The sequence below is a fragment of the Nematolebias whitei genome, chromosome 3 (assembly GCF_014905685.2).
Source record: "Nematolebias whitei isolate Nwh7 chromosome 3, NemWhi1, whole genome shotgun sequence".
NCBI classification, from domain to species: domain Eukaryota; kingdom Metazoa; phylum Chordata; class Actinopteri; order Cyprinodontiformes; family Rivulidae; genus Nematolebias; species Nematolebias whitei.
The window spans coordinates 39,664,486-39,686,918 of record NC_056500.1 but is presented as its reverse complement, the minus strand read 5'-3'; the positions used below and the strand labels follow the sequence as shown (position 1 = coordinate 39,686,918).

Sequence of the window (22,433 nt, the reverse complement as noted above, 5' to 3'; positions counted from 1 at the left end):
AATATATATATATATATATATATATATATATATATATATATATATATATATATATATATATATATATATATATATATATATATTAGAAATTATGTAGCAAAGCTCTTTACAATATAAAGCATAGCATTCCTTGAAGGAATGCATTTTGTCTACAGCCTTTCAAGCCAGACCTTTTAAATTAAATCATTATATGAAGGGATGGAGTTACAGTAGTCCTTCGCTACTTCACGGTTCAACTTCTGCGGGGTTGTTGTATCACGGTTTGTGGACATATTGGACAAAAGAATTGTACAAGACACACGATTGTGGTCTGTACAGTAATATCACTGTACTCGTTGGGAAAAAGTTAATGACAAAAATAAATAACTCAGACAGGCGCCCACCATTTTGTAGTTTTTTTCCAATAATTCTACACTGTCACCTGTCCAAAAGAACTACATTACCCACAAGGCAACAGTGCTCTTCCCAGAATTCAGCAGTGCTTCCAGCCCTCTGCCTTCTGCCAAAATGGAAGGAAAGTTTTGATCCAATCTGAACCTGACTAAAACGTTTGGTCCTTATTCATAGTGACTTTGGCGCTCAGTGGCTGCAGAGAGCCGACCAGAACTCAACCAGAACTATTTCCAGCCTCATCTGTCAATCTGAGTGCTGTTTGCTGGACCAGAGAGCCTGTCCAGCGGGGAGGCGTTGCTCGGAGGTCCGGTGTTTTCTCCGTTGCTCACCCGGACTTTTATCATTGGATTCCTCTGGATTATTTGGACTCTATGTCGACCATTGTGTGGTTTTGTGCTGGCTTTCCAAAGGTACGGCTCTTTCCAAAAGTGTCTGGTGCTTAACGGCTGCAGAGAGCCGATAAGTAGTGCCTAATGTTTGTGCTGTGATGTATAAGGGGTACTGCTTAGCCACTACTGCAACAAAGTTTAGGGCAATATCTGCGAAATTAGCAGAATTATGGCTTTTTTTTTAAATTTGCTAAAGTTGCTTAGTTGTGGAGGCCATCTTAAATTTAGTTGACTCCAAAAGTTGATCAGTTGTAGATGTACATCTGAGAGTTATGTTAAAATTTGTCCCCAGAGGCGAGCTTTTACACAAAGAGACAGACAAATGAATACACACAAAGATATAATCAACAGTATTTCTCTCATCTTTGGCGATGGGAAATAAACTTGCTTTAGTTGGAAAAATAATCTTCATACAGTATCTGTCGGATCAGTGGAGTGGTTTTGTACTTTGTAAATGTCTCATATGTCGCAGAAATCGAAGTTTCTTTATTTTCATGGCACAAACAGTTTAAAGGTTGAAAAACACTAAATAAGGAAACTTAACTTGATGCTAAATTAACAAAAAAGTAGATCGCAACAAACTAAACTAAAAAAAAATTAAATAGTACATCATTATTATGAAAAGACCGTCGTATACGAAAATAAACGTGACAAAAGAGCTACAAGAATGGTTGCACGAAGGGAAAACAAGAGGAAGCAAAGTGAAGGAGTCGGGCTGCATTAAATGGGGGAAATTTAGAAAACAACATAATGAAAATTACGTAATCTGGTAGTCTCACCTGAGTCGCATCTCGCGTAGGATTGAGAGGAAGTTCAGGAGATGCTAATTTGAAATATTAATGGGTTAGAAGCATTAGTACACAAACATTAGAAAGTTTTAGACACACAAACTGTTAAAAGACAAGAGCTGGCAGGAAGGGAAGTAGAAGCTTGAACAACGGTTAAGTATGTTAATAAAAAATAAAAAAACTAGATTAAAGACCGAGTTGTACAAGTACCACAAACGCGTTGATTCTGGACCAGCATCCTTCTTTTCCTCACCTCGGTCACAAGCCTCCCCTGTGTATCCACCGTCGCACTCGCAGTAAGCTTTGCCCAGGCCCGAAACTTGACATTTTCCGTGTTTGCAGTGAGACAGGCTGCAGGGGTTAGCTGCATCTGGATCCTGCTCATCGCACAGCACACCAGCAAACCCGGGCTGGCAGCGGCACGAGTACGAGTATGAGTTGATGGGGATGCAGGTTCCATGGATACACCTGGGAGAGACAAGACAGTAGACGACAATGTGGATGGATGCTTTTTACAGACACCTTCGAACTGGACGTTATATTGTTGTTAAACTAATATAAACATGAAATAACAGTTATTTTACACTCACTTGTTGCCATCGCAAGGATTGCTAATTTGCTGGTCACACAGAGCGCCTGTCCACCCAGGGTGGCAGGTGCACGTGAAGCCGCGGTGACCCGTCGGGTGGCAATCGCCTTGGACGCAGACGCCTCTCTGACACGGCTGGCAGCCAGGTTCCACCCCGTTACCCAGCCACTTTCTGCTGCTCTGTAAAGTCCCAGAACCCAAAGCTTTAGGCTCCAGCCCGGCTCCCAGGTTTTGGAGCTTCCCGTTGATGTAGAGGTTACGGAGGCAGCCGTGGAAGCTGGTGCCGTTCCGACCTCCTGAGCTGAGCTGCAGGGCAGAAAGACCCCCAGAGACCCTCTGTGGCATCCCTGAACAAAGAAAAGAGTGAGTTGTTTTGGTGTACTCCTTATGTAAAGTTGAAGGGATAAAAAAGATGCTGTCATCAGTTGGTATTTTAGCTAAACTTAAAAATAAAATAATTTAGTACTATTTTATGTATTTAACAAGGTCCAGAGGTCAGGTCTTCTGGACAGATTCTTCTTTGTTGCAAGTCTTCTATGTTATCCAGAAGACTTCTTCAGTCAGACTGAAGAAGTCTTCTGGATAAAAGACGAAACATTTCAACAAAAAAGAATCCGTCCAGAGGACCCGACTCACCTTGTTAGATTCACCTACCTGGATTATTGAGCATGCATCAGGACCTTTTATGCATTCAGTTTTTAATGAAATACATGCAAACAGTCTAAAAAATACAGTTCTAATTCTTGTTTATGACCACCCTCAAGGTACAACTAATCCCGCAAAGAGTCCTTACCTCCCAGGTAAAGTGGAGAATCTATATTGAGTGTAGACTGTTTGCTGATGGAGTTGATGGATTTTGGTGCTCCACCATCGATGAACAGAGTCAGAGTCTGATCTGACGCTATTAACTCCACAGAATGGAAGCTCCCATCGTTCACCGTCTCCACACTGCCAGAGAGAGGATAGAGATGTTCAGACAACACTTATCTATCATCTGTGAGCGTGCTCTCGGACACGTCCTCCTGTAAGTGCACGCACCTGTAAATAGCAGAAGGTGGGTAGGATCCGGTGTCGTAGCTGACCCTGAGGCGTCCCCTGTACAGCTCCATTGCGATGTGATCGTTGTCACCTTTATACAACAAGATGCCACTGTCCTCATCGGTAGCAATCTGAAAACAGATCAGTTTTATTTACAGCAGCACAACGTGTTTTAAATATTTCCTTATATGTAATGTGTCATTGACAGACTTTCACCAATAATTTGTCCGTAACAGAGCAGTGCTAACAAGTGAGCACAAGAATGTTTTGAAATCACTTTTTTTGATAGCAATATCTAAAACGGACCGATGCTCACCAGGGGCTGCATGCATCAACAGTGTGCATGCACAAACAGGTTTTATAAGCCATGTTTCATGTGCACGTTAAGATATACGAAACCAAACGTTGGGTGACAATGTATGTAAATATATGTACACTTTGGACCTGCTGAATGTGAGTACCACTCCACAAACCTTTTTAGTTGACAATATAAAACTATAAAGTTTGGAAACTTGCGTAAATAAATCGAGATGTGACTCCCTTTTGTTTTCTTAAGTCAAGGGGTATTTAAACGAGACGTTTCTCATGAGTTTGAGCGTTTGTGTTTTAAAGCTAAACAATAAAACTAAACTACATTAAACGTCATACAACACGACAAGCACCCGCCTCAAAAATGATAAAAACAACAACTTCACGCCAATGTAAATTTTAGTTCCTTAAATGTTTATCACATGTAGATGTAAGCATGCATTTGAAAGAGAGCTGCCTGAGAAGTCGGGTACTTGATACTCGTCCCTGAGGTGTGCCATGCCAGCTGTGTGGGATGACCTCATCCGTATGATGCCCAGATATATGAAATTCCCACACTCCAATACTGAAATGCTCCATTGATGCACAGCGGCTCGTTTCCTGACATCAACTTTGATGTTGGACCACCTTTTTTAAAATTCAGTCAAGGACTGGAATTCAGATCCTGCGGTGTTAAAAGCTTTTGCCACCTTCTGCCGCCTCATTTTTTCCTTTTATTACTAACCCTGGAGGAATGACTACTAAATAAAATTTTAATGCTTGCCTCCACCTCCTACACCAGCACATCTTTTTCACATTCAGTAGAATTCCTTTTTTTATTTCCTTACTCAATGCCTTTCATGTGGTTATTTGGACACAGGGTGGAAACCTGCCTTGTATCTATATTAATTAGAAAATTAATTTTTTGGAGGAGACAGGATGATCCAAGTGTAATATGCTGCAGAAGCATGCATGCACATGATTTGATAAATTTGAATATTTTTGTGAGTAAACACTTTTCAAATTTAATCCTTGTGCCAACTTTGAGTGTGAAGGCTGTGCACGTTTTCATACATGAGGCCTTACAGGTACGTTCTGGCTAAACACCAGTAAATAAGTACTGAGCTGAGCTGTATTATGTATTGTTACCCATATTTGTGTTGCCAATATTTTCTTCGCTTGGTCTCCTTAATTAGGCTGTGTTCCTCAGTGCTGACTGTTAGCACGCAGACATTACCACTGTTTTTAAGATTCAAACATGGGACAAAATCAATGTGGATTACTGTGACATCAGTGTAATTTAAATGTAAAACACAAGTGGAGTCAGTTTTTAATATGAATTATGTGGTTTGTATTTAAATGTGACATTCAGCAACTTGGTCATTAAGAGCTGCAAGTGAACTAACAGAATGTTTTAAAAAGTCCAGTGAAGCTGCAAACGAAGCTGAAAACATCCTATTGTTGTTCCTTTGTGTTAAATAGTCAATGCAGCTGTTTTAATGGGAAAAATAATAAATGTGCATGTTATGAAAGGTGCCAGCATGTGTTTAAGATGAGATAAGATTAGAACTTAATTGATCATGAGCATTTTAAAACAAAACAAACAAACAAAACAAAAAAACATTCTCAAGATACATTTGGGAATAAAATTAAACTAGTTAAACCTAACCAAGCATTTTCTGGAAAAAGTTGAATAATGTTAATTATAAATTCCACCCAAAATGGCAACTTTCCCCACAAATATTGTATCCGGAACAGAAATCTTTCTTTAAGGGTTTGAAACTTGGCATACCTGCAGACTGATGTTGGTGTGAGGTGAGAGGAGGCTGGAGGGAAGTTGCAGGTACGACTCCCTGTTGACAAAGTTGACGCTGACGAGTGTTTCGCAGCGCTCGCCCTCGTAGCCGTGGGGACACTGACACTGAGGGTCTGTTCCCAAGACGATGCACTGAGCCCCGTTAAGGCATTCATGGTTGTCACAAGGACTGGTGCGAGGAAGGACCATCGGGGGGGAGAACTCGCAGAATAACCCACTGCAACATGCGTGTTCACACACATACACATCACATGTAGAAACAAAAGTCGAAATGATCAGAAACATATGATAACTTCCACTAAGAGTTTGTTTGAAAATCACTATATATATATATATATATATATATACATACATAACAGACACACAATGGCAGGTCAAGAATCACATGTTAAGATAGAAATAATATCAAGTGAAAACTATTCAATTTTAGCAATCAATTTAAGGAAATGAGGTCAATTTGTCCTCCAATAGTCTAATACTATGGCAACATAACAAGTCAACCCTAACTATAGGATTTATCAAAAAGTAAGGTCTTAATCCCAGTTTTAAAACTGGACGATGTGTCAGCCTCACGGACAGAAACTGGAAGTTGGTTCCACAAGAGAGGAGCCTGATAACTGAAAGATCTGCATCCCATTCTGCTTTTGGAAACTCTAGGAACCACAAGTAAGCCTGTGGTCTGAGAGCGAAGTGCTTTGTTAGAAAAATATGGAACAAGATCTGTAATATAAGATGGAGCTAGGTTGTTGAGGGCTTTGTAGTTAGAAGTAAGATTTTGAATTCTGTTTTGGATTTGACAGGGAGCCAATGGAGAGAAGCTAAAACTGGAGAGATATGATCTCTCCCACTAACTCCAGTTAAGACTCTGGCAGCAGCATTTTGGATCAACTGAAGATGTTTTAAAGAAGTATTTGTACACCCAGATAATAAATCATTGCAATAGTCCAGTCCAGATGTGACAAATGCATGGACCAGTTTTTCTGCATCATTTTTAGATAAGATGTTTCTAATTTTAGTGATATTACGCAGGTGGAAGAAGGCAGTTCTAATAACGTTTTTAATGTGGGGGATAAAAGACATGTCCTGATCAAAAACAACACCAAGATTTTTAACATTAGAGCTGGAGGACAGATTAATGCCATCTAAGGAGGACGGAAGACTGAAAAATTCATTCCTAATGTGCTCAGGTCCAAAAACTAAAACCTCAGTCTTGTCTGAGTTCAAAAGAAGAACATTTAGGGTCATCCAGGTTTTTATGTCTTTAAGACATGCTTGTAGTCTAATAACTGATTGATTCATTGGGTTTCATGGACAAATATAACTCTGTATCATCAGCTTAACAATGAAAAATTATCCCATGCTGTTTAATAACTTTACGTAATGGAAGCATACAGTATATAAGTTAAAGAGTATTGGTCCAAGCACTGAACCCTGAGGAAATTCATGACTAGCTTTGGTGTATGAAGAAGATTCATTATTTACATTTACAAACTGGAATCTATCAAATAGATATGATTTAAACCAATTTAGAGCTGTTCCTGTAATCCCAATATCATATTCAAGTCTCTGTTGTAGAATATTATGATCAACTGTATCAAATGCAGCACTGAGGTCTAACAGGACCAGTGTAGACACCTGTCCATTGTCAGAGGCCATGAGAATATCATTAGTAACTTTCACCAGTGCAGTTTCTGTGCTGTGGTGAGCTCTAAACCCTGACTGAAACTCTTCAGACAGGAATAGTTGAAAGGAAGGAGGTTGAAAGGAAGAGTTTAACATTTCCCATTTAAGATTTGATGGACAAAAAAAACAAAAAAAAAAAACTTATTTGCAAAGAATAAACACTTAACACATTATCTCAATAACTGAGTAAAATTGAGATTCTCCATTACTTTGCTCCAGTCAGCGTTAGTGTCATGCTTCCCTGGCATGCGTACCTGTATCCCTCTGGACAGATGCAGGTGTATCCATTCACAGCATCAATGCACGGGCCTCCGTTCTGACATTTGTTCTCCTTGCAGTCATCAAAGTCCAGCTCACAATGCTCACCTACATAACCGGGAGTGCACTCACACCTTTAAAATATAAATACACACACGGACAAACATGGTCATCAGTTTATTGATTATTAGTTTGCCATTTTGTGAACACAGCTGCTCTTCATTTAAACAAACTGTCTCTGGATGTGCGTTGTTAAACAGAACAACCCATCAGCTCCCCATTGACCCTGAGAGTCTAGACTGTGCAAATACAAAACAGTATTGTGTGTGAAAGCAACAGCTAAAGAACAAGTTCAGAACAAGTCATTAATTTCACTGCACAAGTGTTGAAATACTGCAGCAAAGATCACTAAAGCTGTGCATGTGCATGAGTGTGAGCGTGTACAATCTACTCACTTGTATCCCCGAGGTGTCAAAATGCATTTTGAGTCGTGCTGGCACGGGTTCAGCTCAGGGGCACAGAAGTCCAGTTTCTCTTCACACAACTCTCCTGTAAGCACACACATGCACACCTCACATGAGCACGTTTTATTTTACACCGCGTTAACGTGAAAGGCTTTTATTGCACTGGCTGTGTCAGCAGTAAATACGGTAAAATGAGTGTGCATAAGTGTGTGCACTGATGATGGATGACTCTCTCGTGGCCAAGACCAACCCTGAGGTCTGATGAATGGTCTCATTGCTGAGCTCGTTGGTTTCTGGATGGTATTCCAGTGTGTGCGCTGATAATGTGGACTCGCATGAATCACTGATGAGGCATCAGGGTTTAAACTGATGCTCCTGACAGCAGAATGTCCACTCAGGAATTAATTGCTCAACCCTGCCAAGTTGTATTTGTTCAGTGAAACCCTTACATTTATAGGGTGTCATTTAGAATTTTTTTAGACAACCCCAAGAAAAAGCTACAATTTTTGTAGCAAATACAGAGCTGTTGTTGGGTCATTTGGACTTCTGGTTTAATGGTTTCAGCACATGCTGTGGATGCTCAATCACATTGTGACCTTTGTGTTTGAAGTTTGGATCAATTGTTTAGGCTGTTTGTATCTTGAGCTGCTCTTGAGCCTATTTTCAGGTTGTGGCAGCTCATATCATAAATGGTAAATGGACTGTACTTATATAGCACCCTTCTATCTTATGAAGATACTCAAAGCACTTTACACTACAATCTGTGCCTCATTTACCCATTCATACAGTTCTCTACTAGAAAGATTAATCAGAGCTTTATCACATTCCTACACTGATGGGACACACGTCGGAGGCAATGAGGGGTTCAATGTGTTGCCCTGTGACACTTCAGCATGCGACTGGTGGTGGAATCGAACCTCCAACTCTTGCACTGGAGGACGACTGCTCTAACCACTCAGCCACCGCCGCCCCAACACATCGTCCCCCTGAAAGAAGTCTGCAGTGTTTGCACCGGATGTCTCGGTTTGTTTTAAAAAGTGCATGCTTGCTTTGCTACACAATGATCAGTCAGGTAATCTGTCGGTGGTTCAGGTGCGGATGATTTCTGGAGTTAGTCTGTTTTGCAGTTTGTCCGGTACATTTGCCCAAACAGCTGTTTTGATCCCTGAAAGTTTAGTGTAAACATTTAGTTTTCAATCAGCATGATCACGTATCATTTTTTGTGCGAAACATTAATATTGCCCGCCACAGTAAAAGGCAAGCAAATATGGACTTGCCTTTGTGTGTGTTTATTTGTCTGTCAGTTAGCAAAATATCTTTTGAACCATTGTACAGATTTTAATGAATGTTGCGGAAGGCAACCTTTGGATGGACATCTACAACTGGTTACTTTTAAAAGTCAGCTGGTTTGAAATGTCTGCAGCCTTTAAATCACCTCATTAAACATAAATATGGATGATAGCGGCTGTAAATCATCCTCAACACACATTAAGTGTGAAGCGACTGTATGAGCTCTTTGTTTAAAACTTTGGCCTGTCTGTTAGCAAAAACTCCCATGAACTACAGGATGGATTTTATTAAAATTATCAGAAATTATTCCTTAGATGTACGTCTACAATTGATTGTTTTGAGTGAACCCAAATCATAATGGGTACCACAGCCAGTGGACTTTTGCAAACACAAAAATGCCTGTAACTGTCATAGTCATATAAATTGGGATCAGGTTTGTTGTGATAGGAGCTGAGAGTCATTCCAAACACAAACTTTGAGTGCTAACAACTAACACAAAGGGCGTGTTTAAAACTTGGCATGCAACATGGTAGATAAACACGTTCCTTCTAAGAACACTAGCTTTAATTTAATTTGCATTTAAAACGCACAACTTAGCATGCTCTATTTGTTTACACAGGCTTTTCAAATCTCAAGAATGAATTCCCATTTCTAAATTCAGTCATAGAAATGAATAAATATCATATTCAACTTCAGATTTGATCAATATGAGCTCCAGAGCTGAAAACAACATAAAATGTACCATTTATTCTAGTAAAGCTTGGTAAAAAATACAACTTGTTACTGTTTGAACCTTTAGTTTAAACAAATGACAGTAAGCAATTTGGAGGAGTAAACGGGTGCAAGAATGAGGAACATGATGTTGATGTGACTTTTTAAATGAGAATATTTATTTTATTTATTGCTTCAAACAAGGATGTTGCGATCATCCTCTTTCATTGATTGGTTATTACATGTCAGCAGCTGCTGTCGTTTCTGCGCATTAAAGACATGAAATGCACAAAATGTCTATCATGTGGTAATAAATATCCCATTTCTAGTAATGAGCAGATAAAGCACAGGAAAAGAGGGACATCAGGAATGGAGGTAAGGAAATAGGCAGGCGTGAGGGACCAAAAGGACAGAGAGAAGAACAGACTAACCTCTCTCCACCTCATTGGTAGCAGCTGCAACCACAAAAAAAGACGACAGATGATAAAAAACACAGCAAGAAAGAAAAAACAGGACAGCAAAACATCCAGAGACGGAAAGGGAGAAAACGCAAACACTGACACAAAGATTAGCAGTCAGAGATGGTCAGCACGGTGCAAAAGCAGACAAACGAGTAGCAACAGAGCAGAGCTAGTGAGATAAAGTACGGCCTGCCTTCATTGTGTTAATGTGAAAACAAAGTGCACTTTGTGTTTGGCTTCAAATAAAAAATGACTGCAGGAATAAACATGATTCATTGGTTTTGAAAGTTCATTTTTCTTAGTAACCTTATATAAAGTTGAAGCAGAGTCGCAGTTTGTTCTTTTTACTTCAGCTAATAAAACCAATGGAGCAGAGTTTGGTAGGTTCATATCCAACGTTTTCAGAGTTAATAAAGAAATAAATGAACGGCAGAAAACACGCTGACATCCTGTTTGCAGCTGCTTCATTCACACCGTGTTTGTTACCTGTGTATTCTGGTGAACACATGCACGTATAGTTATTGATTCCATCAACGCAGGTGGAGTTGTTCTCACAGTCGTTATCTTCACAGTCGTCGATGTTGATCTCACACGCATCACCTTCAAAGCCCTCCGGACACACGCACCTAAAACACACACACACTGCTGAGTAAAAACATTGCTACACACAGGCCCACAAACAACAATAGTTTTAATACGTCTGTTGAAAGGATCCTTACGTCAATAAACTTTCTCTTGTCCTGCCCAGAATTTCTGATGCGCTCAAGATAATTTTAATGTAAATTGATGCACATTCATATCATCAATTGATGGAATGTCACGTACACTTTTCATCACTCAACTTCAAGGTCAAGGTCAACAATCAAGGTCAAATGTTATAAAAGTCTGCTTGTCTGGGCTATTGCTATGCATTGCTGTACAATACTGTACCAATGTGCGTATAATGTACCATATGCGGTACTCTTGTTACTAATTAGTTGGCTGATTATTTTCCATGGATGCCCTGTTACAGGTAACATCATCCAAATAGACACTTTCACATTAATCTTTCGCCTGCGGAACAGCTAAAAACAGGCAATAGGAGAAAAAAAAGGTGACCAGAACAGAACCCTGAGGGACTTCACATGACTGGTCAGTAGTATTTGACCCATTCTGATTCATATGAAAAAATCTTACTGAAAAGTAACATGAACCTTTCTGGAGCAGATCCACCAAATAAGGTGCTCTTTTAATTATTGTGTTATGGTCAGCTAAGATGAAACAATACCAGAACTGTAAACTCTCCAGAGTTTGCAGCCATCTTGATGTAAAGCAAAACAGTTTCAGTAAAGTGCCATAAAAATGGTCAAAATATTAGTATATTATCATTAGTTGTAAGTGCCTATTTGATAAATCCAGCAATTTCTTAAATATTAATGACATTTTGAGGAACATCTGTATGTAAAAGTTGCACGTGCCTGCACCACAGAGACACCGTGCATGACTGCAGCTCATAACCACAGTGTTAACTCCATCTACATTTTCCCAGAAGAGAGAAATAATTCTGCTAAAAGATTTGAAGCTTGTACGGATGTGCCTCAGCTCAGTAAGTATCACTCAGCTTTAAAACAACCCTGGCTCTCTCTCACACACACATACACAGAGTGGTATTATAATGGCTTTAATGAAGAGCTTTTATGCTGTAAACGCTCTCGAGGGTTAACAGTTTATTAAATAGTAACAGCTCTCCATGATACGTATTTTCCCTTAAGAATAAAAAGCATCCAGCACGTTGCCTCGTGTTGCCATTGAACTTATTAATGAGGTCGTGACGAGAGCAGGACTGTCCACAACAGACACACCATGAAAACAAAAACATCCCCTGAGCTAATTATCCTCTTAATTCATTGCTAACTTCCATTCCTGGTGCAGTATCAGTGCTGGTCCAAGGCAGCGCAGCGTGACCGAGACTGTTGAGTGGATGGAGCAATTCTATCTGCTACCAGGTGCAATGGTGGAGCCAGGGGGCGGCCAATACATTTCTCTTTGGCCATCGGACTGGCCACTCCAGTCATTGGAGGAACCTTTACTCTTCAGTAATATAAAAACTTGAAAGCATAGTTTCCTCAAATGATAGCAGTGTCTAGTTTACATATATACATGGTGGTGGCCATCTTGGATTTTGAAGTGGAACCTCGTTTTCGAAAGGAACTTTTCTTACGCCTAGATGGCGTAAGTAAAGTAGGGTGCCAGGTCATAATCCACATGGCCACTTCCATATTCCTATGTAAACCTTGTGAGCTGAATAAATTGAAAAATAGCAACAGGCCAAGTTCCTTTTTGGCATGTGACTGCATTTAGGGGTAAGAAAGTTTACTTTAAAAAAATTGGGTTGCCACATGAGAATCCAAGATGGCCACTGCCATATGTAAACCTTGTGAGCTGGATAACTTGCAAAATAACCACCGGGATAACTTCCTTTTTGGTGTGTGGTCGCATCTATGTGTAAGAAGTTTTCCTGTCAGGAACTGCGTTGCCACGTCAAAGTCCAAGAAGATTGCCACCAAATATATCCATCCACCCATTTCTTTACCTGCTTCTTCCTTTTTGGGTCATGGGGGGTCACAGTTGCACATATCCAGCAGCCACTGTGCGAGAGGCGGGAGACATCCTGGACAGGTCTCCACCAGTCCATCACAGGGACACAGACAAACAACCATTCACTCTCTCACTCACACCTAGGGACAATTTAGAGTCAACAGTCACTAACATGCATGTTTTTGGTTTGTGGGAGGAAATTGGAGTACCCGGAGAAAACCCACGCATGCACGGAGAGAACATGCAAACTCCTCCCAGAAAGACCTCTGACCGGGATTTGAACCAGCAACCTTCTTGCAGAGCGTCAACGGTTCTATCAAATTGGTGGATAAAATTGTTCCCTTCGCTCGTTAGGATCCACCACTCTGCGCTGCCTCTTTAGACAAAAAAAGTAAATTAAAAAAACCTCCGTCTGTTCTTCTCCACAGATGAACTCCTACCAACTTTAATATCTTGCACCAAAAACATTTAAACATTCCTTGTTCAGTTGCAGTCAACAACATAAACAGCACTCATCTCGATAACTACAAACAATCATTATTCAAATCTGTCAGTGGTGGGTTCATCAGCTTCCTTCTTGTTTATTACTGATAAATCTGGTTCAGCTTTGGGTCTAAGCAACTCTTTTTAGCCAAAGCTCACAAAATTTGTGTTTTGCTACAGACAGTAAAACTGATATATATTTTAATGAGGATTTCATGTTTGTTGTTTGAGCTGTTAACTGAAATTTACAGGACAGTCTGTGTTGAACACACTTTAATTACAGCCTGTGAAGTTCCTGCTCCTCAACAAAATGCACAGAACAAAACCCATAACCCACAAATTATTACCAGCTAAAAAATTCTGGATGTACAAGAGTTTCTCACCAAAAGTTGCTTCCTTCTCCTTCCTTCAGATGACACGTCCCACCATTCTGACATGGGTTACTGATGCAGGCGTGAATGGGCTGCTCGCAGTTTTGCCCCTGCAAACAAACACACACACAGACACACAAAAGAACTTTTAAAAGAGCGACGTCCATCAGCTGTCTCAAAGAAATGACAGCAGACAGCATCTAAATACCTTAAATCCATAAGGGCAGGTGCAGCGGTAGTAGTGCACAGGGTCGCTGGCGCATGTGCCGTCATTCTTGCAGGGGTTGGACAGGCAGGGGTCACACTTAGCCTGGATAGTCAAATCCACTGGGCCTGTGCCATGCACGACCAAAAACAACACATACAAACAAGAAATGTGTTTATCTCCATGTAGTCTCCTCGTAGGGGGAGTAAAGTGAGCTAACAGTCAACAACACACACTTAGACAGTTGTACATTATTAAGGACCTGCACATAAAGATAACGGTGACATCCACCTTTTGATTGTGACTCAGAATATTAAAATATAGCATGACAAAATTAATTAGGCCAATCTGTAAAGAAATAAAACTTCTAATTGTGATTTCTTCAATTTATTAAATAAGAAATGTGTTTTTTTTTCTGTGCAGGACCCTTATATGCACAGAATACATGAATATTCTCAACTCTGATGAGAATAAATCAACACTGAAGAGGACACACCACGGTTCAAACACGAGGACTGAAAGGGAAGCAGAGCAGTTCAGACTGGGAAAGGATCTCCAGGAAAAGGAAAACTGGGCTGGGGGACTTTTTCCAAACTGGGGAATGAGGGGCTGAAGAGAACTGACTGGGATATGACCGACTACTTTACCTGGCACCAGAAAACCACAAGGCCCGGGGACTTCTACAGGGCGTCAGTTAGATTAGGTCAAAAATAGGTTTCAGTCATGTGTTCAGAGTTAACGTGAGATGATTAGGTCATGGTCAGCAAAACTTTTATATAAGACAAGCTGCAGCCATAAGCATGCATCCAACAAACCTGAGGATTTTAGAGACGTTAAAAACATTTACTATTCCCCATCACATCTAACTGTTAGGCAAAGACAAATAAACTGTGACATGTAAGAATGTATGTGGAATGTATAAATGTTCACTGTTAAAATACCGCCCCACCACACACACACACACCTTTTTTTTTTTCCTCCATTGAATTTGCATTAAAGATTTTAATTTTTTTTTAATGCTGGTTGTCCTTCCTGACACAACCTGGGCTCAAACCTGCGGCCTCAGGATTACAAAACCACAGCATGGACCACTGGGCTACCACAGATCCCCATTGTTAAAGAACACTAGGTGGACTTTTTTGGTTTTGAACCAGTTTGACATGACTGTCGACGAGGACGAGGGCTGGCAACAGAGGAAGGGGCGTGCCAAAGACACCATCTTAGCACCAACATAACTGGTTTGTTCCGCTTTGGAGTAAGCTGTTTGGGGGAAGAATCAGTTTTGTGTTGTGTGTTTCCTTGACTGATGAAGCCTTCTGGATGGAAGGTGAAACGTTTCATCAAAAAAAAAAAAAAACTGTCTAGATGACCTGAATGAAAATTGTTGGACTAGGTGGATATATTAAACGTACAACTTAAAAAATACTAATAAATGGAAGATTAAATATTTTTAAAATGTAGAAGATCAGGTGTGATATTTATTTGTTAATTAATTGATATTATTTATTTATTGCGCATATATTCATCATGAATGCCTACAAGAAAAAAAATGCTGTTACGCTTCATTTAAAATGTCTTTAAATATGCCTGTATTGTTTTAATTTAAGACACTGACAGTGCCATTTTTTTTGTCATTTTTTTTATTTTTGAGACAAACCCAATAAGTGCATTCATTTTGGTCTGCTGAAGTTGTGAAATTATTGACTAATGCTAACGTTTAAAAAGTTTTTTAATGGGCTGATTGAGCCGACAACCAAATCACCTCGTCATGAAAAAAACCCAAGCAGCATCTTCATAAATTAAGTACAAACATTTCACCCTAACACATTAAAAGTTGGTTATTTTTATTTTACACTACAAATAGTAACTCATTCATCCTTTCATTGTTTAGCAGCACATAAAACTGTGTGTGTGTCTACGTGCTGTAAGATTTAACCTGTGCGTGTACCTGTGCAGGTAAACTTCTTGGAGGGTGTGGTGAGGAGCAGTTTGTCGGTCATGTCGCCGGGCCCTGCACACCGGGCGATGCCGGGCTCCTTGTAGCCGCTCTTCACCCAGTCTGAGAGCCACTGCATGTGGCAGTCACAGTGCAGAGGGTTGGCACCCAGAGCCCTGCAGGATGATCGGAGGCAAAATGACAAATGACGACTAGTCAACATGTAAAACTGTGAAACAGCATTTAAAAAATGCAAGTCCAGTTGGCACAATGTTCGAGTCCTGTAATAGTTGGACAAAATCTAATAAACTGATGAATCAATTTGGGCAAATATAGGAGCAATTCTAAGACTCAATCAGCTCCTTCACAACGTGATAACCAGTGTTTGTCTTTGTTAAAGTAAAAATAAAGTCTCTGTATGTTTTACATTTTGCACATTTATAAAAAGTAAAACAATTTTATCTGCAGGCTACAAACGCCACAGTGCAAAAATAAAATAAAATCAAAATAATAGAAAAAGTGATTAACTTTCTAGATCTGACACAGGCAACATATGACCCAAGGGCCAAAAGTGGCTCTTGGACAGTCTCCATCTGGGCCCCAGATATTCTTAATTGAAAAGAAAGCAACTTGATGAAAACCTGCATTTTATCAAATAAACAAGGAAGTTTGACTAAAATAAAAAAATCGTAGACAAATAAAACAAACCTCTTTGGATTAAGTTAGACTAAAACTTTCTTTTTTTTAAAGTTGTGTTTCTAGACTTAAAATAAACCTTAAAGATTAAAAAAAAAAAAAACATGGATTTATTTTATACTGTATTTTTTTTTTTTTTCATATTTAGGCTAACACATGTATTGTCACAAGATCCAGTTTACAGAGTATGTCTTAGACTCCTAGAGTATTACAGAGAGATATTTTTATCCACATTTGTTTCTGATGCTGTTTTATTAAACCTATAAGTGAAACTCTGTGCTCCAAAATGACAGCTTGATCTTTAAAACAAGTTGAATTCAAGTGAGTGAGCAAATCTACAAAGCTTCAAGTGTTGTCAAATATTTTCTGTATGTCTGATTTTATAGTTAAACTGTATATATTTGGCATTTATATTCAATACACTATCATGATTAAACTTTCTGTTAAATGGGCTCGTATGATTCAGATGTTTCCTCTGGAATCCTGTAACGCTCTTTTCAGAATAATGGTCAGTTTTCTTTACTGAGCCTCTATGACTGCATTGTTTCAGTGGTCAAAGAGCCAACAGTGGATCTATACAATCTATTTTAATATATAATTGGACTAATTTCACACCATTTCATGTAACGCATGTTAAATATCCCCATAAGAAAGTTAAACCTCCGGAAAACGTAAAGCCAGTTGATCAGCTCCAAAGTTAAACTTGTGTATCACTCCCAACAGAAGGCGACTGTACAGTATTTATTAATGTTTAATAACTCTTTTCTTCAGTTTCAACCCTCTTGCCACAGAGCACATCCTAAATCTCTTTCTAAAAGATAAATTTCTAGCTTGTGCACTTTCTTTCAGCTCATTCTGTCCATGTTGCAGGATGTGAAACAGAAGCTTCCTCCCTCCTGTTTGAAGTCACCCTTTGAGTCCCGTGTGTTACTCACAGATGGGAGAGCGACGATAGGTCTTTAAAAGCTCCTTCTGGTATCAGTGATATGTCGTTGCCATGGAGAGACCTGGGAAAACGAGGGAAACATGATGAGGGGGGGACAGCGTTCAGTCTGGAATGCACGCCAGGAGAAAGTGCCCGACGTTTTCCGGCGTGGGTCGAGACGAACTCACAGCAGTCGGAGAGACTTGAGTCCGTCGAACGCCCTCACTGGGATGCAGCGCAGGCGGTTGTAGCTCAGGATGCTTTGCACACAAAAAGAACATGTTGGCATGGAGACACACTGAAAAGGTTTGGAAATCTTCAAATGCACGTTTTGACTGCGTCGTCGTTACGCGTCTAAGTTCTGCAGGGAAAGCGGCAAACGCAAAACACACAAGAGCTCCATGCAGTCAAATTCTGATCCTTTCATTTTGGTTTTATGTGTGTGTTGCTGCATTAAATGTTGTGTTTAAAAAACTGTGAACACAAATTATGTTGTTCCACTTTGTTCCTTTCCTTTATCGGTAGATTTAGTTTAGACCAGTGGTTCCCAACCCTGTTCCTTGAGGAACACCATCCTGCATGTTTGTTTTTCCCTTCTCCAACACACCTGATTCAGTGATTTAATTACTTCCTCTCGTTCTGCAGAAGCCTGTTAATCACCCATTTATTAAAATCAGGTATGTCTTAGCAGGAATCAACTAAAACATGCAAGATGGCGTTCCTCAAGGACCAGGGTTGGGAAACCCTGGTTTAGACATTTGATTCGCTTCAGACAGCTCACAGATTCTGTCCTTGACACATAAAAAATAAATCATAAGAAAACATTAATCTGTGGTGATTTATGCAGAACATAATTTGTATATTAGCAAATTAGACACATCTCCATGTTAGAAAGAAAGAGACGGATGTGAAGCCAGACTCACAGGGTAAGCAGCTCGGACATGTTACTGAGGCTGTGGTTGGACAACGTGCTGATCTGGTTGTTACTCAAATCACTGAAAAAGGAAACAACAGGCGCATAAACACACAAACACATGCATAAACAAATCCACACGCACACGTTTTGCACAACCCTTGCTTGGATTGTGCTGTTCTGACATTACAACACAAACGTCCGACAGAACGACAGTTTGTTAGTTCGAGTCTTCAAATCAGAGGAAACAAAGGCCAAGTCACGGCACTCGACGGCGCGTGTTCGACCGGGTTTTGGCTTTGGGACTCGAGTCTCTTGAGCTCCTGCAGCTTAAACTTACATGAGGTTTAGATGTTTGTAATTGGAGAGCCCCGCAGGAACCTGAGTGAAGTGGTTACCGTCCAAATACCTGCGAGACAGACAGGAAGGGAACGAGAACACACAAACACACACACACACACACACACATGGAAGTGGTTTGGAAATCAAAAAGGGCAATATGAAGAATGTAAAAGGGTGATTACAAAACAAAGAGAAAGAGAGAAGGGGAAGAAGGAGAACATTAATTTAAGCCATGTGGGAAATTCCTCACATCCTGCCTCCTCATTAACATTACAGAGATAATAAACACTGAAGTTCAGTGTTCCCACAGGCGTCGCTCTCACACCCACACGCAAGTGAGATCACATTTCTGTCGCTTTATGGTCATTAATCCAGTGTTTTAACTAATTCTTTGTTAATACTGGAGGAGCAACGTTCCCTTCAGGAGAACTGAACACCTTCCTCCACTGCCTGGTGTTTAATGTATAGAGCTAAAGTTTTCCAGTGTGGGGGTGTTTTTCTGAGACTCAGTGTGTGAACGTTCAGCTGTCAGAAATAAAATCCTCTGTGACACTGCAGGATGTGCTTCTCCTCCACCAGCGAGGAATGATGACATTTTATAAAAGCGTCCATTGTCCTCCTGTTGTTGCTCCATGATTTGATTGTTTTCTACATAAATGCATTTTATAATCTGACAACACAAGAAGGGCTACAGAGTTTTAGTGACATGAGCACTAATGAGGCACTAATGAAGAGCTAATTGCTAACAAGTCCTTGTGTTATCATAAACTCCTTATACAGTTGCTTTAAATAGCTCCTAATTAGTTAATGACAAGTTAATGGTTAATTAACTCATGGATAATCATGAATTTCTGCCCTGATCATGTTAAAAACACACCAATTAGGTCATGGCGATCTAATTGTCATTTACAACTGAAATAAGCATCTTTGTTGTACCCAAACTTTTACAAAGTATTACAGTTTTATAGTAGCTAATAATAATATCAGTTGTTAGGTAGTTTTTGATGATGCGATTCAACTTTTTTGTGGTGCCACATGAAAACTCAGTCCTCCATGAAAATAAACAATTTTGTATTCCAGTGTTTAGATACACAGCTGAACAGTTTGATTGGCTTTTTGTAAATGAATGATTGTTAAATGCTCACAGCTCAGTGGTCTCTTTGGGGAGGCCTTTGGGCAGCGTGGTGAGACCCTTGTTGCTGCAGCGGACCACAGTGTCCAGACAGGAACACTCTGCTGGACACCTCAGGACTGGAGAACAGCTGTTCTCACTGTTACCTGAAAACGATGAATACGTTAATGAAAATATGTGAAGAAGAATATTAAAAGAAACATGATAATACAGTTTTTATCTTACCATCTTCACAGGCAAAGTCTTGGACGGCTACATCCTGGATGGGAATCTCCTTCAAGAAGTACGGATTCTGGCAGCGAGGGTTTCCTGTCACGATCCGTTTCCTCCTCAGCCAATCGCCAAGCCAGGCCAGGTGGCAGTTACAGTTGAAGGGATTGGCCAGGAGATTTCTGCAGAAACAAGACGACAAAGAGTCCTGATGCATGCTCAACAGAAGACGACAAAAGACAAATATCTGTCATGGCTATGATTCAAAGGGTTTTAACGTTGGTTTTATGTCTTTTATTTCATGTGCGTCAATGTTTTTGATCACATCTGTTTTATAGATTTACTTTTTGCTCTTGATTTGTGTTCTGTTATTTCTGTATTTATATGGAGCCAGGGTTCCTCTGGTATTTCTGAGATCCTTGTCATTATTTCCCTGCTCTTGTGTTAGTCTATTTGTCCCCCGTCGCAGAGCCAAGTGTAGAATTGGAAATTCCCTCCATCTGTGCATGTTGTAAGTGTGATAACTTGGAAAATAAGTGAGGCACCAACTTCAATTTTGGTCTTTTGCAGCATCTAGTTGTAAGAAAGGTCACTATCAAAAATTAGGTTTCCATGTCAAAGTCCAAGAAGCCACCACCATTTTTATAAAAATGTGAACTGGCCACCCGGATCATTTGAGAAAACTATGGTTTCTAGTTTTTATATGGCTTAAAAGTTCCTCAAATGATTAGAGTGGCTCTTGGGGTGGCTGAGGATTACTCTATGGCAGCCAAGGCCACCAATGGCCACCCTCTGGTTCCGCCATTGCACCAGGTGGTGGATAAAATTTCTCCTTCCACTCACCAGGATCTGTCACATTGCACCACTTCAGACAAGCAAAAAGTAAATAAGTTTTGTTTGTTCTACCTTCGGCAGCTCCATGGTTTGTAATAAAGCTTCTGGTTCTGCATCTAGTCCTACAGTGGGGCTCTTCACCCCCCTGCTCACCGTGGATCGCGACACTCACATTACTCTACATCAGCGTCCCGTGTTGTTTATACTCACAGCGTGGACAAGGAGTGCAGCGTGTCAAAGGCTCCCGGGCTCATGGAGGTGATCTGGTTGTCGTAGAGTGAGAGGAGACGCACTGAACTCAACCCAACGAAGCTGCTGTTGCTCACACAGCTGATGCGATTGCTCCTCAGCATACTTTATACACACAAACACACACGTTCATACAATTGAATAAGTTGGTGTGTGTAAAATAAATGTTTGAGTGTGTGCACCCACAGTGTGCGGAGACCACCGAGTCCCTTTAACATATGGTGGTGTATGTTTTCCAGTTTGTTGGAGGTCAGTATCAACTCGTTGACCCCCGAGGCGCCTTCAAATGTCCCCTCCTCTATGTCAGTGATACGATTATTACTCAGGTTTCTGCATGGAGGGCAAAACAGGAAGGAGAAAGGTAAGAAAGCATGAACGTCATGAACGACAGCAAGAGAAAACATGTTTATAATCATCGTTTTCTCTGTGTGACCTCGGGTTGACTTCCCGACAAACATCTGTCACACTTTGTTCTTATTACAGTTACACGTCTGACTCACATCTTCCTCAGCTGAGGCAACTTTTTGAAGATCCCCGTCGCCTCGAGCACAGTGAATTCATTGTTGTTCAAACGCCTAAAAACACGTAACGGGGAGGAAAAGGGTCAAAGATAATTAGAAAAAGACAGATTCGGCAAGAGGAGATGGTGAGCGATGCGAGGTTTCTCCGGTGGCGCGTGTTGTACGAGAGAGAGTGACTCACAGCTCGGCCGTGTATTGAGGAATGTGATCTGGGATTTTGGTGAGTTTCTGGTTGGAGCAGTCGACTGTTGTGCCCTCGCAGCGACACTTCTCGGGGCAGGCCAAGTCAGCAAAACAATCGCCTCCAAGCTTGCTGCGGTAATCCTCGGTACCTGGTTTTAATCACAGCAAGATCAATGAACACCCTCACTATGTGAGGCCCAAACCCCAGCATTAACAGGCCCTTTGTCTAATAATATTAAAAATAAAAGTACAGGCTGTTCAATAATGGAGGAACCTGCAAAAGTTGCAGAAGAAGAGGTGTGTCACTTTGGTTTAGAGAGGGGAAAAATCTAAATAAACCAAAAATGACCAGAAAAAAGTGACTTATTTTGATTACATGCAACATTTCCAAAATGCTGTATATGTATCAGAGACTTAAAGGGATAATCTGGTCATTTTTTGAAGTGACGTTCAGTGAAATAGTTATCAATAATATGAGCAGTGACATCAGTCACTGACCATGGAGGGGCTGAAGTCTTCCTCCAGGCTAGGCTAATATAAAAATAATATTACAGTAATCCCACGTTTATCGCGAGGGATCCATACCCTGTAGCCCAACGATAAGTGGAAAACTGCAAAGTAGGAATAGTACAAGTACTAAGTAGTAGTTTATTTTAGTATATATATATATATATATATATATATATGT

At 40.3% G+C, this 22,433-nt stretch overlaps 1 protein-coding gene across 1 annotated transcript in view; it reads right to left on the bottom strand.

Annotated features, from left to right (window-relative positions):
- The window catches only part of slit2 (slit homolog 2 (Drosophila)), a 118,936-nt gene that overhangs the window by 654 nt on the left and 95,849 nt on the right, over positions 1–22,433 (bottom strand). Inside the window, exons 15-36 of the mRNA XM_037674336.1 lie at positions 22,240–22,276; positions 21,744–21,894; positions 21,542–21,616; positions 21,228–21,371; positions 21,003–21,146; positions 19,974–20,140; positions 19,762–19,894; positions 18,615–18,683; positions 18,285–18,356; positions 17,550–17,621; positions 17,372–17,443; positions 15,753–15,916; positions 13,808–13,932; positions 13,612–13,709; positions 10,655–10,794; positions 7,698–7,791; positions 7,239–7,376; positions 5,278–5,518; positions 3,198–3,328; positions 2,953–3,107; positions 2,161–2,506; positions 1,824–2,038 (exon numbers count right to left, since the gene is read on the bottom strand). Of these exons, the coding sequence (XP_037530264.1) occupies positions 1,824–2,038; positions 2,161–2,506; positions 2,953–3,107; positions 3,198–3,328; positions 5,278–5,518; positions 7,239–7,376; positions 7,698–7,791; positions 10,655–10,794; positions 13,612–13,709; positions 13,808–13,932; positions 15,753–15,916; positions 17,372–17,443; positions 17,550–17,621; positions 18,285–18,356; positions 18,615–18,683; positions 19,762–19,894; positions 19,974–20,140; positions 21,003–21,146; positions 21,228–21,371; positions 21,542–21,616; positions 21,744–21,894; positions 22,240–22,276 (2,983 nt within the window). The remainder of the gene's footprint in view (positions 1–1,823; positions 2,039–2,160; positions 2,507–2,952; positions 3,108–3,197; positions 3,329–5,277; positions 5,519–7,238; positions 7,377–7,697; positions 7,792–10,654; positions 10,795–13,611; positions 13,710–13,807; positions 13,933–15,752; positions 15,917–17,371; positions 17,444–17,549; positions 17,622–18,284; positions 18,357–18,614; positions 18,684–19,761; positions 19,895–19,973; positions 20,141–21,002; positions 21,147–21,227; positions 21,372–21,541; positions 21,617–21,743; positions 21,895–22,239; positions 22,277–22,433) is intronic.